This window comes from Ochotona curzoniae, unplaced genomic scaffold (genome assembly GCF_017591425.1).
Source record: "Ochotona curzoniae isolate NIBS_2020 unplaced genomic scaffold, NIBS_Ocur_1.0 scaffold_4763, whole genome shotgun sequence".
Classification (NCBI taxonomy): Eukaryota; Metazoa; Chordata; class Mammalia; order Lagomorpha; family Ochotonidae; genus Ochotona; species Ochotona curzoniae.
This window is the reverse complement of record NW_024467123.1, coordinates 2,984,312-3,000,130: the sequence shown is the minus strand read 5'-3', so window position 1 is coordinate 3,000,130 and position 15,819 is coordinate 2,984,312. Positions and strand designations below refer to the sequence as shown.

Here is a 15,819-nt window from a genome sequence, read left to right as displayed (position 1 = left end):
AGACAAACAGCATGCGGAGAACAGAGTGTCAGCTTGGGTCACCAAGTTCAAGTCTAGTGAACTTCTTCAGAAATCTGAAATTCACTCAAAAAAGTTTTGGATTTCAGGTTTCATACACACACACACATGAGTGCATATATATATATATATATATATATATATATATATAGAGATATATAGAGAGAGAGAGAGAGAGAGAGAGGAAACCCCATTATTCCCAGGATTCCAGACATGGTATCCTCTACTGTGTTCTGTTTCCCTTCCATCACACACTCCAGACCCCGAAGTGAGATCCTTGTCTTGTTTCAGAGGAGGCCTTGCAACTGAATCTGAAAAGGTCAAGAGAAACTTTTCTCCACACCCAGAAGCATCATTTATAATTTTAGAGTCAGGTTGTTTTTTTTTTTTAAGATTTATTTATCTTTATTGGAAAGGCGGATAGACAGAGAGGAGAAGAGACAGAGAGGAAGATCTTCCATCCGGTGGCTCACTAACCAAGTGGCTGCAACGGATGGAGCTGAGCCAGTCCGAAGCCAGTAACTTCTTCCAGGTCTCCCACGTGGGTGCAGGGTCCCAAAGCTTTGGGCCGTCCTCTACTGCTTTCCCAGGCCACAGGAAGGGAGCTGGATGGGAAGTGGGGCTGTCAGGATTAAAACCGGCACCCACATGGGATCCCGGTGCATTCAAGGCAAGGACTTTAACCTCTACACTATGGCACCGGGTCCCAGTCAGTTTTTCTAACTACGGATGTCGATCATGTGGCAAAGCAAAACTGCAACCCAAGAGCACTGGGCATTTCTGCACCCTGGGCTATGCTGCCTGCCAGGCAGGAAACTCATTGCCATTCAAAAAGCCTTAGACACCTCCAACACAAACAAGCCACCTCCTTAGAGAGAGAAGGAGAAACTGAGTAGTCTCCCCTTCCTCTGTACATCCCCCCATCTGTCTGCCCAGATGCCCTTCATGTCTGTCTAGCTCGGCCGCTTCCCCACAGCACTGAGCACATTTCACCAACAAAGATCAGCGGAAACTGTATCTCATGGATTTTGATTTTGTTGTTGTTAATTTCATCTCTTCAAAACACTTTCTTCTGATTAAATTCCTCAGTGACTGATGGGTCGTACAGTAGCATCACTTTCTTCAAGAAGGTTCTTGGTTTTCTTTTTCATTTCTTCAACGACACATTAGTCATTCAGTAGCATGTGATTTAACTTCATGGTGGTGTTAATTTCTTTTTTTTCTTCCTGTTGTTGATTTTGTATCATGGCTTTTCATTTAAGGGGATGTATAGTAACTGTGTGATGGAGACTATCATATCCAGATATGAGGATACAATACAGTATGCATCTCTACTTCCAGACCAAAGATGGACTCTCAACGAAACTGTTAACTATATCTTGACAATAGGATGCTGGACTCTCTGCCACTGTCCATGTCCACAATGATGGACATATGACTGTGTATGAAGAACTATACTATAGTAATGATATAGTGGAACTCAGTGAGAGGGGAGGGAGTTGGGGAGGGGGTAAGGGAAATCCCAGGGCCTACGGAACTGTATCATCAAATGATAATAATAAAAAAGTAAAAGTTAAGTAAATAAATAAATCTTAAAAAAAAAAAAAAAAAAACAAAGAGTAAGCTCCAGGTCCCTAGAGATTAAGAAGGGGAAGATACAGGGACACTAGAAGGAGGTTGGGTAATGAGTGGGACCGACAGTCCTATAGTAGAAAGTTCTACTCCACAGTAGGAGGCCTCAGCTGACAACGCATTCCGTCATGTTCTGGGAAGGAACTAGAAGAGAGGCATTCAGAGGTTCCTCCTAAAGAAAACGGGTGAAGCGTCCATGAGATGAAACACAGCAAGCAAGAAATCATCACTCCTACACCCAGCTTCTCAATGATCACCAGAGAATTTACCAGCAGGTTAAGCGAGCACATTAACAGAACATAAAGTCTGTTAGGGGCCGGCACGGTGCCACAGCCAATGAAGTCTCTGCTTACAATTCTGACATCCAGATCAGGGCATGGGTTTGAATCCCAGCTAGTCCATTAATGGCCTGGAAAAGCAGCAGATGGTGGCCCAAGGATTCGGGTCCCTGCCCCCCAATCCACCACGGAAGATGCAGATGAAATTCCAGGAGCCTGGCTTTGCCCTGTCCCAGGCCCGGCCATGTGGCCACTTAGGGGAAGAACCAGGGAATAGAAGTTCTCTTGCTGAGAGAGCTTTGTCATTCTGCTTTTCAAATAAATAACTGTCTTTTTTCCAAATAATAAAGTTTGTTAACATTCTTTTAAAAAAGAAGAAGAAATAATAAACATTTGGAAAACACTTTGACAGCTTGGGGAAGAGATACTCTCCAAGGTTAGGTACAACACAGAGCGGCTCTGTGCAGTTTGCTAGATGTAAATTATACCTCAATTAAAAAAAAATGACTACTGGAAAAAGAAATATCTTAAAGGAAAAAAAAACTGATGACAGATATATCCTGAAAATGTGAAATATCACATCCCCTAAGTGGCCACATGGCCGGCCCTGGGACAGGTACATGTATTCAGGCAGTTAAACCAGCATCTCGTTTCAGTGCTGGTTCAAGCCCCGGCTGCTCCACTTCAAATCCAGATGCCTGCTACTGCACCTGGGAAAGTAGTGGAAGATGCTCTGGGACTTGGCGTCCCGCCACTCACACGGGCAACCTGCACAGCCTTCTAGACTCTTGACTTGAGCCTGGCCCTGGCCCAGTCATTGCAGACACCTGGAGAGTGAACCAGATGAATGGAAAGTTCTAACTCTGCTTTTCAAATAAATGAATAAGAATGAACGATCAGAGACACACACACGTATGTGCATATAAAGACAGCAGCTCAGCTATAAGCAATTACAGATAGGTACTTTACAAAGGAAATTCTTTAAAGCCAATAGACACGTCAAGCCATGCTGAATTTCACTAATCACGATGCTGAATTTCACTAATCATGATGAAACACAAAACAAACTGTCCCCTGTTGTATTGCACATAATGACCAAAATTAAAACAACAATGAGATATTTTTGCCATGACTGTGACAACTGCTGGGAAAGATGACTAATATTGATAGTCCGTGAGATTTCAGGGAAACAGACACTGTCATGCAGCACTGCTAGGGGTAGGAATCTGCAAGGCCTTCTTAGCCATCAAATGTTGGCACTGTCTGGCAGAAAATGAAACAGGTGCAGCCTTAGACCCTGCAATCCCATGGCAGACACTTTGAAATGTGCACCGCAGCACCGTGTGTGTGTGTGTGTGTGTGTGTGAGAGAGAGAGAGAGAGAGACAGAGAGACAGAGAGACAGAGAGACAGAGAGAGAAAGAAGAAGTCCTCTCAGTGGCCATCGCTGGACAACGACCAGATGAGATCTGGTCTTTTCTCACGACACAAACTTAGTCACTAAGAGCATATAGAATCACCAACAACCAGTCCCAACAATGCAAGTGCTGCTATTCTAAAGGTGAGCCTGAAAAAAAAAAAAATAAAGGTGAGCCTGCATACCCACAGAACAGGGACTCCAACAACCCAAACCTGGGCCCGGCGCGGTGGCGCAAGTGGTTAAAGGTCCTCGCCTTGCACGCCCGGGATCACATATGGGCGCCGGTTCTAATCCCGGCAGCCCCTCTTCCCTTCCAGCTCCCTGCCTGTGGCCTGGGAAAGCAGTCGAGGATGGCCCAAAGCTTTGGAAACCTGCACCCACGTGGGAGACCCAGAAGAGGCTCCTGGCTTCGGATCGGCATAGTATCGGCCCGTTGCGCTCACTTGGGGAGTGAATCATCGGATGGAAGATCTTCCTCTCTGTCTCTCCTCTCTGTATATCCGCCTTTCCAATAAAAAAAATAATAAAAATAAATAAATCTTAAAAAAAAAAAACAACCCAAACCAAAGCCTGGACAATGAGTACCCCTGAGGGTGCAAGTAGGGCTGAGGACACTGGGTTGGGGAAGAGGCAGAGTGCCACACCTCAGTATTTGAGTGATGTGACATCATCTGTCATAAACTACACTGGCTTAGGAAGCCAGTAGAGAGATGACTATGGGCACAGTGCAGGCTGGGAGGGCTCTCCACAGGGTGGTACCCTGAGAGCAGGTGGGATGAAGAACACAGGTAGACATGCATGATTGGAAGAGGCCAAGGGAAAGGGAAGCAAGGTCTCTCGGCAGGATGAGTGCACCCACGTCATGCCAGCCTCGTCAAGGCCAATAACAGCAAGAGGTACTGACACTCCCTGACAAACAGCAGGTGGTCCACTCCCCACAGTGTTAGCTGAGGACCAATGGTGTGCCAGGCTCTCACCATCATCACCATCACCACCCTCCTCCCGAGCGGCAACAAAGGATCGCACCAGTCAGGGTTCCCCCAGAGAAATGGCACCCACACAGGTGCCATCTGGACAACCCTGAACCCAGTCACATTAACATCATAAAATTAAGCCATGAACCAACCCACGGGAAGAGGCATTGCTAATGCCAGTGGGAATAGCCACACAGAGCAATTCACATCACTTCATCTCAATCTTGGTTCTAGGACTGTGCGCTTGGGGCAGGACTGTGCATGGAGATTTGGCTGGGCAAGGATTTAGAGCAGCTTCAGTCCCCAGAACAGTGAGCGGGGAGCTATGTTGTGACAGTCCACATCAGAGAGCACAAACTCTCCAGGGAATATTATTAACCTATGCTACAGACCCACATAAACAGGAAACATGAGTACCTCTACTGAGCCGCATCAGAGAAGCCGGCCCCAGAACAGAGTGGAGAATAACACTGAGATTAGAATTTATGTGTGTATATGCATAAAAGAACTACGAGGGCTTTGCTCTGAAATGTGAAGCTCCGCCTGGGTGAAAACAGAGTAGCTTGTTTCTATTTTCTTCTTTAAATGTTTCCAGAATTTTTCCATCTTTTTTTATGATGAAACCCTGGGGGATGGGGTTAGGGGTGGGGGTTTGCAATAAGCAACGAGTCAACACATGGGGAAGCAGCGAAAACAAGAAGCAACAAGCTAGTGGCAGACACTGTGCCAGCAGCCATGCCTGATACATCAGCAAGAGCCCACCCTTTCCCGGCAACCATGATGGGAGGTGAGAGCAGAGGCTGCCTTCTGCGCTGCCAACACTGCAGGAAGAGGCACCAGCTTGAGACCATGATGGCAGCCAGCGGGCGGGGGCACCTTTAGAAAGGAAATTTCCTGGGGTGCCTTGAGAAGTGAACAGAAGGGAGGAGAGCAGAGGCCGCCTGTTAGCCTGTAGGCGGCCAGCAGCACGGCTCCACAGGTTGGGCTGCCTCTCAGGACACGTGGATGCTGGGGCCCTCCCCTGATGCTGCTTCTGATCCAGCTTCCTGCAACTGCACTTCGCGGGCGACAGTAGGTGATGGTCCAAATGCTGGGGCATTCCTGGATCTTGGCTTTGGCTTGGCCCTGTTGTAGCCACTGAGGCCGTCAGGGGAATAATCCAGCAGATGGAACGTCTCTCTCTCTCTCTCTCTGACTTGCTCCCTACCCCCATATCACTATGTGCGTCAAGTAAATAAAAACTTGAAAAAGATAAAAAAGAAAAATAACAAGAAGAAGCCACAGAAGGGGGCAAATGTTACAGCTCAGAGCATGCCTCCTTAACGTTCCATCCCAGAGCTACTGGCCCCCGGAACTCTGCCTCGCCAGCACCTGCTTTGGTCAGGTGACAGCCATTAGCTGAGATGGAGATTCAGAAAAGCAAGCACCCAGTAGAGGAGCACTGCACAAGCAGGCTCTGGGACATCAGAGCCACAGGCCTGTCCCCAGCCCTGCCCAGGAAGGACACACAGTGGACATAACCCAAGCTAAATACCCCAATCCTATTTCAGGCCACTGGCTTAGCATCTGCTTTCCTTAATCCCATCCCCCCTTGAAGTAGCCCACTAAAGTTGACGTCGAACATTCTAGAAGCTATGGCATGGCTTCCCAAGGTTTTGATTCTGCCATCGGCAAATTACAGTCTTTCCCAGAGGCTAAGGCAGAAAAGCCCCAGGGAGGGAGGCAGCTGTGTTGTGGGGTGAGTACTACTTCCACTTCCGGGTGAGAGGTTGGGGGGTGCAGGGCGTTGATGGGACTGAGCTAGATGAAAGAGGGAGATGAAAGGTATGGCATGGGAAGATGGGGGGAGGGTGGCAGGAGAGAAACAGAAGGGACAGGAATGAAAGGAAATAAAGAGAAGATGGAGGTACGTGTAAGTGAAAGGCAGGTGGCACTTCCTTGGGCTGTGGTGTCTGATGGATTTTTTCGGTTGTGTTTTCTGAGCCGAAATGTGTGTTATATTCATACCGGAAGTCATTGATTTTCTTGAACTCATCTGCTTACAGAGAAGAACCAGGATGAATTCTGCTTCCTATGCCATTTCACACTTTACAATAAACCAACCCCAAACAGCAGGAAAGGGGGGCTACGTCAAGTTCTACTCAAGGTTGATTATTTCACCTTATTCACTGAAGACATCAATGGCACCTGAGTTGCACGTCACCCAGCCCCTTTCCGTTACGCTGCCTCTGTCATAAATCAAGCTTCTGCTTCTTATGAGGAATCATCAGCTGGAATACGTGGTCCTTGTGACCCTCTGCCAGTTTAAATTCAAGTTCAGAGCAGTCCCAAGAGGATACAGTTTTAGGACACAGCACAAAGTCTCAGGCAAACTGAGAGGTGACAAAAAAAAAATTAAATAAATGTATCACATTCCAGGATGGCATGGGATGGCTAAGATATTCCAAAATTGTAGCCCACACCTCCTATCTGTGTCAGGGAGGGGAGGGCCCTTGCCCGCTTCCGGAGGAGTTTCTCAAAGATCCATGGCCTGAGCTCGGGTCAGCTCCACCGGGCAGCAGCTCAGAGTCACCAGTTCCTCTGTTCTCAGGCTGGCAGCGGCTCCCCCTCCCCCAGGTCCTCCCCCCAGGAGCTTCTCCTCGGCTGGAGCCAGCACCACCACCACCCAAAGCCACCCAGGCTGCACAGCAGGCCTCCCCTCTCCCATCCCGGCCAACGCCAGTTCCTCTGAGCCCTTAGGAAGACTTCAATCTCGACCCCTGAAGACTAGAACACACACTCTCGGGGTCTCTCACAGCTCACGGCTGCACACCTAACAGGAGCCTACTCCCTCCTCACAGTGGCGGCCTGTGGAGACAGGGCTGGTGCACACAGCTTGCTGACCGCTCCAGCACTGGCTACAAACAGACCTGGGCCTCCCGACCACGCGGGAGAGTAGGATCCCAAGGTCAGCAGGTGCCTTGGCCGAGGGTGAGGGGTTCCCCGTGGACCCGATGCCCTCCCTGTGCTTTTTGTGGCTGTTGCGCATCCTTGGTGCCACTCAGCCCTTTAGTGCTATACCCCTCTGCACAAAGTCAAGTTCAATTCACACTGTGCTCTTCTCTCTAGGGCAGTAGTTACCAGACCATTCCTACGAGGGAGCTGATTTTATTGAGTACTCTCTCTCTCTCTCTCTCTTTCTCTCTCTCTCTCTTTCTTAATTTCAGAAAGGGGGGGAGGGGAAGAAAGATAGATAGAAAAAGAGAGAGACAGAGAGAACAAGCTCCAATTCACTGCTTTACTCCCAAATGCCCACAACACTTGGGGTCGGGCCAGGCCAAAGATGAAAAAGCTGGGCCCCAGTCCAGCTCTCTCCATGTGGATGGGTGGCAGGGACCCAATACTTTGAGCCATTATTACTACCTCCCAGATGCCCATGAGTGGGAAACCGGGCCCTGGGATGGAGCCAGGACTTCGAGTACCCCAACTGGCAGCTCTAAGCACGAGGCCAGATGGCTGTCCCGTGTTTATCTTGAGTGCACTCCTTCAGACACAGAAAAGATCTTGCCCTGAGGATGGAGTGGAGGGCCCGGCAGCCACCACTCATTTTCTGTCCTGGCTTCCGTATCTACCACACACACACATCAGCCCCCTTGTCCAGCTCAGTGCCTCCTCTCGGCTGGACTCCTGTGGCTGGGGTCCACCTAGGCCAAGAATGTGGGTGCACCACATTCAGCCCAGTAGGTGCACCTGCCTAGAAAGCAGAGAAGAAGCCACCAAGCGGCTCCCACATCTCCACCAGCACCCTCCCTAGAGACACGCACCGCACTCTCACCTCTCATCTCTGTCGCCGAGGAGCCATTGGACCAGGCTGTCCACTTATTCCTGTGCTTGCTGATCTCCTGTACTTTGCAGGCATAGTGGCCCTGATCGGCTGGCCGGAGGGTGAGGACAGACAGCCGGTAGAGTGAGCCTCGCTTCTCCTCCAGCAGGCGCAGCCGCTGGCGGTGGGCACTGCGGCTGAAGTTGCCATAGTACTGTACCACCCGCAGTTTGGTCATCTTCACCATCAAGGCTTCCTGCGAGTCGGCACGCGCAAAGAACCAGCGCACGGCCAGCAGGCTGTCCTTGCGCCTCTTCTGCGAGACGTGGCAAAGCAGAGTGGCATTCTCTCCCTCCAGGTAGTCCACCACGGGTCCAGGGGACACGGTGACATTGAGGGCTCCGCAGACCTCTGTGGAGGAAAGCAGAGAAGTGGGTAGTGAGGAAGCAGCTGTGGTCTTAAAACCAAGGGGATACCCATGTTCTCCCAGTACAATTGCAACAATCAAGGATGAACCAGCCCCCAAACTTCGGTAGCCCCGCACCTGGTCCCACTACTTTCTGTACTCTGGTTTTGTAGACTCAACCCAGGAGCTGCCAGCCACTGCCAGCCGCAGCTCTGGTCCCTGAGCTGGTCTTTGAAGGAGCCAGATGTCTCCTACAGGTGCTATCCAGTATGCAAATGCCATTGTCACAGCATGGAGTGGTGGGACCAGTAAGAGGCCACTAGGTCATGGGGGTGACATCTTCACAGATGCATTAAGGCCACTGACACACGAGTGAGTTAGAAAAGGAGACATTTTTTCTCTCTCTCTCTCAGTGAAAAAGCCCTCGACAGAACCCTGCCTTCAACTTGGAAGTTGACAGCCTCCACTAATGCATTGCTCAGTCCTCGGAATTCTAAAATAACAGAAAAACCATGATGGGGTCACCTACCACACAGACCGAGCGAACTCAGGGAGACCAAGGGTCTTTCTCCAGGAGGCGCTCTGTGTGCTGCGTGTAGCTCACAGGTAAGCAGGGCCCAAGGAAGGATGTTCCCTCATCCCAGGGCATTGGGACTTTTTCCTGTCCAATCAGGATGATACTTACACCAGGAGCCACACCTGTGCTGCCCAGTGGACGGCTCCGGGACATATCACTATCAACACATCAGCTTAGGTGTCCCCAGCACCAGTGCAAACTACAATTTCAGACTTAGATGTCACCTTCTTCCTTTTTAAAATTTATTATTATTGTTTTTTTTTATTTAAAAGGCAGAGTCACAGAGAGAGAAGAGACACACACAGAGAATCTTCCATTTGCTGGTTCACTCTCAAGATGCTCGTAACAGCTGGAGCCGCCCTGGTTTGACGTCTCCCTTGGATCTCCTTCATGGACGCAGGGGTCCAAGGACTTGGTCCGTTCTCCACTGTCCTCCCAGGCACATTAGCAGGAGCTGAATCGGAAGCAGAGAACCGGCACTCGGGTCACTGGTGCTTCAGGAAGAGGCATAGCCTGCTATGCCATGGTGCAGCCCCGGAGCTCACCTTCTTCTTCTTTTTATTTTTTTTTTTTTTAAGATTTATTTATTGGAAAGTCAGATATACAGAGAGGAGGAGAGACAGAGAGGAAGATCTTCCGTCCGATGATCCACTCCCCAAGTGAGCGCAACGGCCGATGCTATGCCAATCCAAAGCCAGGAGCCGGGTGCAGGGTCCCAAGGCTCTGAGCCGTCCTCGACTGCTTTCCCAGGCCACAAGCAGGGAGCTGGATGGGAAGTGGAGCTGCCAGGATTAGAACCAGCGCCCATATGTGATCCCAGCGCGTTCAAGGCGAGGATCTTAGCGGCTAGGCCATGCTGCTGGGCCCCGGAGCTCACCTTGTAATCACAGACTCTGTCCAGCAGGAAACAAGGAGCCAGAAGGAAGAAGAAACTGAGAAAGAGCTAAGCAGCTGCCAAAGAGGCCGTGAGTCCCAAGGCACAAGGTGCCCTACAAACGCTTGACTTCCTCACAAAGACGCAGGAAGTAAGCCGTCATCATGTAGGAGGGCGCTTCAAGCAATGGGATTCACAGAAAAGTGGGATTTCGAATATTGGTTTGTTCTTGTGCCAAGAAGTTTTTGAGAGCCATTCATAGGTTTTCTGTAACACACATTTTCCTCATGAATTCTCATCAAATAAGCTCCTACTTCTAAATTTCGTTCTCCCAAGAACTTTCTGAAGTGCCCACGAGTGGTCTCTTCTGGTGAAATCCATCAACTCAACACATAGAGATAACATGAGGGGCTACGCTCTCTCCTTACTCAGCTCTCGGAAGCCAGGCACTGGCCCCAGAATATTCTGGAATAATCCAAGAGCCTTAATCGCAGCCAGAAAATGTCTGCTCTCCAGATCCAAGACAGGTAACACTCACGAGTTCCCAGACACTGAGACACAGGAATATTTGGCACTTTACAAAAAAAAAAAAAAAAAACCCAAAGATGAAGGCTAGAAGAGAGTGGTAAATGCTGAGTCAGATTCTGCTTACAATCAGGTAGGAAGGAGGGCTCCCTGGCTACAGCAATGAGTGGCAAAGCCAGTCCAGGGAGACACCTGGAAAATACAAGGGCACCTCAAAAAGATCACGAGGGGTGAGAGAGGGACAGCACGGTGGCACAACAGGCTGATCCTCTGTCATACAGTGCCAGCAGTCCATATGAGCACCGGTTCATGTCCTGTCTGCTCTACTTCCCATCCAGCTCCCTGCTTGTGGCCTGGGAAAGCAGTCGAGGACGGCCTAAGATCTTGGGACCCTGCACCCGTGTGGGAGATCCAGAAGATGTTCCTGGCTCCTGGCTTTTGATCAGCTGAACTCTGGCCATTGCAGCCATTTGTGAAGTGAACCAGCAGACAGAAGATTTTTCTCTGTGTCTCTCTCTCTCTCACTGTAAAATTCTCTTTTTCATAAAAATAAATAAATCTAAAAAAGATAATGGGGGATGGGATTAAAAGGTAACTTCGTTTGATGCAAAAATTATTTTGAAAGCCCTATGTAGGCTTTTATTTGTGATGCTCCCTTTTCATGAAGTTTTTAAAGCACCCTTGAATTTTTAAATGGATTTAGAGAATCTGCACTGAAATGAGTGTCTTTCCATTCTATTTTCCACAAACCTTTTTTGAAGTCACCTCCTGCAGATCAGTACCAAACCATGAAGGGTCTCACGCTTTCACAATCCCTTAGTGGGTCAGAAGTCACTCAGCAGCCAGGATGAAGAACCAGCAGTGGGGACAACTGGCCTCAGGCCCTCCTGCCCCTGTCCCGCCCCCAGCAGGTGCCTATTCAATCAGCCAGCATTCCTGGCACTAAGGCCTCCCAGTGGGAACTCCCTGCCTGGTCAGCAGCCAGGCAGGCAGCTGACCCAGCTGTTCCCACAGCCTGGGATGAGCTGGCAGCCAGTTCCAAGAGTAAAGCCCACCCCTGCTCTGCTTCTCCCCCACCCTTCCAGGCACCCCCTTGGAGTCCAGGAGAGCCACACCAGGTTTAAGCTTTGTTGTCACTTCCCTTACATTTTAATAACTTAAAACACACACACACACACACACACACACACACACACACACACACACACACACAGTGTGTGCGGGAGAAAGTTTCATTCTGTACCAGATCATAGAAATTAGGTAACTGGATCTTCAACTCCCCAAGGCAAGGGTAAAAGGCTCTAACCCCTTTGTGTGAGCCTAGATAGTATGACAGAAAGATCTAACAAGCTTAATCACACAGAACACACACTAATCACTGGCAGATGCAGAGGGGAGGGCCCAGCAGTGGGCAGGTGCAGGGGAGGGAAGGACCAGAGAGAGACACAAGGTCCTGGCCTTGCCCGAGAGGCAGAAATGGTCACAGCCGAGATCCCCGGGCCCTGACCTGCACCAGGGATGTGCTAGTGTGCCCGCCTCCCTCCCACTTCCTCTCTGCCTGAAGAACAGCCCCACTCCTGTTCGAGCCCCCAAAGTCAGAAGGCAGGCCACGTGTCAGCAGTGATCAGCGGGGAAAGCTTGTCCTGTTACAGCAGCATCTGCACCCATGGCAATCTCTGAGAAAAACACAGAGGTCTTAGAGCTCCAGGCCAAACCAAGACACTGCCAACCAACTGAGGCTAGGGGCAGATCCGTCCATGTGACACCCAGGGCACAGTGCCCGGTGCAGGTGCTAACATGGGTAGGTGGAGACCTCCACACCAAGCCCTCCCTGGCTGATGCACCTTGAATAAGCTTCCTCCATTTACTCTTGCACTTCAGGTTTAAGGCCCAGAGAGGCGAAGCAGCTTGGCCAAACCCACACAGCACACAGCCAAGCTGGAATCCTGGCCTAGGCATCTCAGAGTTATCAGATGTTCTTTCCTGTAAAGCAACAGGGGGACAGCGACCACCAAGGTCCCACTCCATCACAACTGGGGGAGGTAGTTCAGTAGTTAGGAGCCTGAATTTCTAGACATGATAAGTCTGCCAGATCCACAGGAGTCCGGTTATACGGGAGGCTTAAGACAGCACGAGACAGGCTTGTGGCTAGGGTCCCCCAAAGCAGGAGCTGTTAGCCCTAGCACAACCAGGGAAGAATAAAAAGCACAAAATTATGCCTCTAAAACCTCATGAACACAAGAAAATGTCCTGGCCCTTGGAAGGAAGGGGGCCGAGAATCAAGACGGCGGAATAGGGTAAGGACACGTTTAATCAGACGGAGAAACATTTAATCAGGATGAAGCAGAGAGGACATATTTCAGGAAATAGGAAAGAACAGAACAACAGCAGAGGGGTACCTGGAGACTGACAGACACGGGAAAGCAGCGGGCACAGCAGTGTGGTGTTGCAGTGAATGATATTCCAGCATGGCTCCACCAGCAGCGGAACTCCACCAGCAACCAGGTGGGAAGGGACTTTCAATGGGAACCTGGGAGGTGAACCCAGACAAAGTACTGTCCGTCCTGCTGGTCCCTTTGATTTGACCAAGAGCAGAGACAGAGCAGCAGGTCCCAGGCAGGCAGTTCGAGAACAGTGTGAATTTCATAGCCCAGTCAGCCCCCTAGAGCCGAGTTGGGCCCCATTTTGCATAAGGAGGAAAGGGCAAGGGAAAGGACTGAGCATGCTCTGAGCAGGGAGTGAGCTCATTTCTGACTCGGTGAACTGCAACGACGTGGCATTCTACGGGTTCCATCCGGGGCAGGTCTGGGTAGCCCTAAGACCTGATGGCCAGCAGATCAAGAACTGTTGTGGTAGCACGCCAGGCGCCATTTTGCGCACTGTGGCAATAGCTTTGGGACTGCAGGTGACAACAGAGAACTGCGCATGTGCTGAGCTCGCGAGAGCTTGCTGAGGTCCCGCAGGAAAATAATACCGACTGTGACATTGTACCACTCAAAATAGGTCCGTGTGGCACCCAGACCTAGCGTCCAACAAGTTCCAACAAGATCAGCGTCACCAACAACCTAACTAGATAGTACACCTGGTGTCTCTTTAATCCTGGAAACCACTCCAACCAGAAGAGGGAGAAAGGTTGCAGAGATAACAGTGCAGCCTCAGCACAGTATCCACAGTAGGTGGAGAGTGGTGAGCCAAGAGCTGGGGCTGTGGAGACCATGGTGGAAATCTGACATAAGAACCCAGACCTGGAACTCGCTGGAGGTTGTGGCACAAGTGGCTGCAAGCAAAAAGTTGTGTGCCAACTGCAATAAGTAAAATCGCATTGTAGACCTGTGGGTGACACAGCTTAGAAACCTGCCCCAAGAAGAAGACTCTGCTAACCAGAAGTACAATGACCAAGAGCAAAAGGAAGGAAGGGGGCCAAGGAGCCCGAGGGAGGAAGCACCTCCCTGGAACCTCTGCCAGCCTTCTGGGTGTTGTTACTCTATCAGGCTGAACAACCTGTTAGCCACGCCTCCCAGGAAGGGCTGGCATCGCAGCACAGCTAGCCAAGCCGCCACCGTCACCTACAGCACGGGCCTGTCAGAGCCCCAGCTCCTCCACTTCCAACCCAACTTCCTTCTCCTGCGCCTGGGAAGGTGGCAGACGGTGGCCCAGATCCCTGTCACACCTGTCCCTGGGCTTGGTCCAGGCCTGGTTATTGCAGCCACGTAGGGAAGGAACGGGGGGAGGAGGTGGGCTGGAAGATCGCTCTGCCACCCCCAGTCTGCAAGGCCCTTTGCTTTTCAAATGCAGTATTTCGAATTTTTAAACAAATAAGCAAGCCTCTCATCATTCCCCAGCCAAGACAGTGACAACGGAAACACAGCATGTCCCAAGACACTGAGTCCTGACTCCCTGGGAACAGGGCAGCCCTGGGAGGCGGGCCCGGAGAAGGAGTCATGCCAGCTCCCTGACTTCCTAGCAGGGCTACCCTCAGCAGAGAACCCGGCACCCTTCCCAAATTCACACAAAACACAGCTGGTCAGACCCAGCTCTTCCGTTTTCCAAGTCTGGAGACTTTAGCTGAGTCCAGTCACAGGCCTAGGCCTCGGTTTTATCACCTATGGAATGGGCATAACAGTAGCACCTTCGTCTGGGAGTGAATGGCAAAATGAACCGAGTTGTCGCTTTGGGGAGTACTGGGAGGAATGAACAGCTGCTCCTGTCGTTTAAGACAGTGAAGTAGTGTGGGATTCCACCACAGGAAGCACATACAGGGCACAGTCAGATACGGTGAACTCCCAACGCAGTTAATGTTGAACCACGGGGCGCTGGAAACCCAGAGAAGTTCAGCAACTTTTTACAGGTGGCCGCAGAGCAAACCAGGGACACGGGCAGAAAGGCTGCTCCCCAGGCAGTGGGCTTGTGGGATAGGGACCTGCGTCTTCCAGCACCCGGACACCGAGTCTCACCAGGCCCGGTCACTTCATGGGTCCCCAACAAGTGTCACCGGGGACCCCACGACCGGTCTGCGCAGAGCGGCCAGTTCTGCGCCGCCCAGGCCTGCACTTGGAGGGGACTGAGGCTGTGAGATGCAGCCTCTGCTGCGTGCGCGCACCAGCCCCGGGCCAGGAGTGTGGCGGCCGGCTGGGCCCCCGGAGGGCATGGGCGGAAAGTTGGGAAGGCGCCGCCGTGCCTGCCGCGCCCGCGCCGCCAGCAGCAGTCCCGCGATGCGCCGAACACAAGGACAGCGCAGCCCGGAGCCCCAGGCGCCCGGGCTGGAAGGGGACGACCCGAGGCGGCAGGGCCTTCCCGCAGCGGCCGCAGCCCTCTAGTCACCAAACGTGCGTCCCGCCCGTGCGCCCAGCTCCACCGCGCTTACCCGGGGCCGGAGCCCGCGCCAGCAGCACGGCCGCCAGCGCCAGCAGCCGCATCTCCCCGCCGCCCGGCGCTGTGACGCGGGAGGCGCCACCACCGCTGCTGCCGCCGCCGTCGCCGCCGCCGGGTCTGGCCGCTACCAGCCCGCCCCCTGCCCCGCCCGCCTCCGGCCGGCCCGCCCCTCGGGCAGCCAGCCACCGCTGGGGCCAGCCGCACTCCAAGTTCCTTGGGTGCCTCCTTCCTCCATGCCCATTTCTCAGATGAGCAAACTGAGGTTCTGAGAGGGGGAAGCGAGCGCTCTTGACTTGGGGGAGCAAAGAGCTGCAGTGAGGACCAAGGAATGCCTCCTCTGACCTGGGTTTAATTCGCTGCAGGTTGACTTCCTGTATGCACTCTTCAGGCAAGAACGATTGGGGGGTAGATATGGGGGACGGATTGGGGAAACCACCCTGTT

The 15,819-nt window shown here is 51.6% G+C and overlaps 1 protein-coding gene across 1 annotated transcript in view; it reads right to left on the bottom strand.

Annotated features, from left to right (window-relative positions):
* VSTM4 (V-set and transmembrane domain containing 4) overlaps nt 1-15,436 on the bottom strand; it is an 80,349-nt gene extending 64,913 nt beyond the window's left edge. The window contains exons 1-2 of the mRNA XM_040970414.1: nt 15,370-15,436; nt 8,136-8,534 (exon numbers count right to left, since the gene is read on the bottom strand). Coding sequence (XP_040826348.1) covers nt 8,136-8,534; nt 15,370-15,421 — 451 coding nt within the window. The 5' untranslated portion in view covers nt 15,422-15,436. The remainder of the gene's footprint in view (nt 1-8,135; nt 8,535-15,369) is intronic.
* Nucleotides 15,437-15,819: the final 383 nt, after the last annotated feature.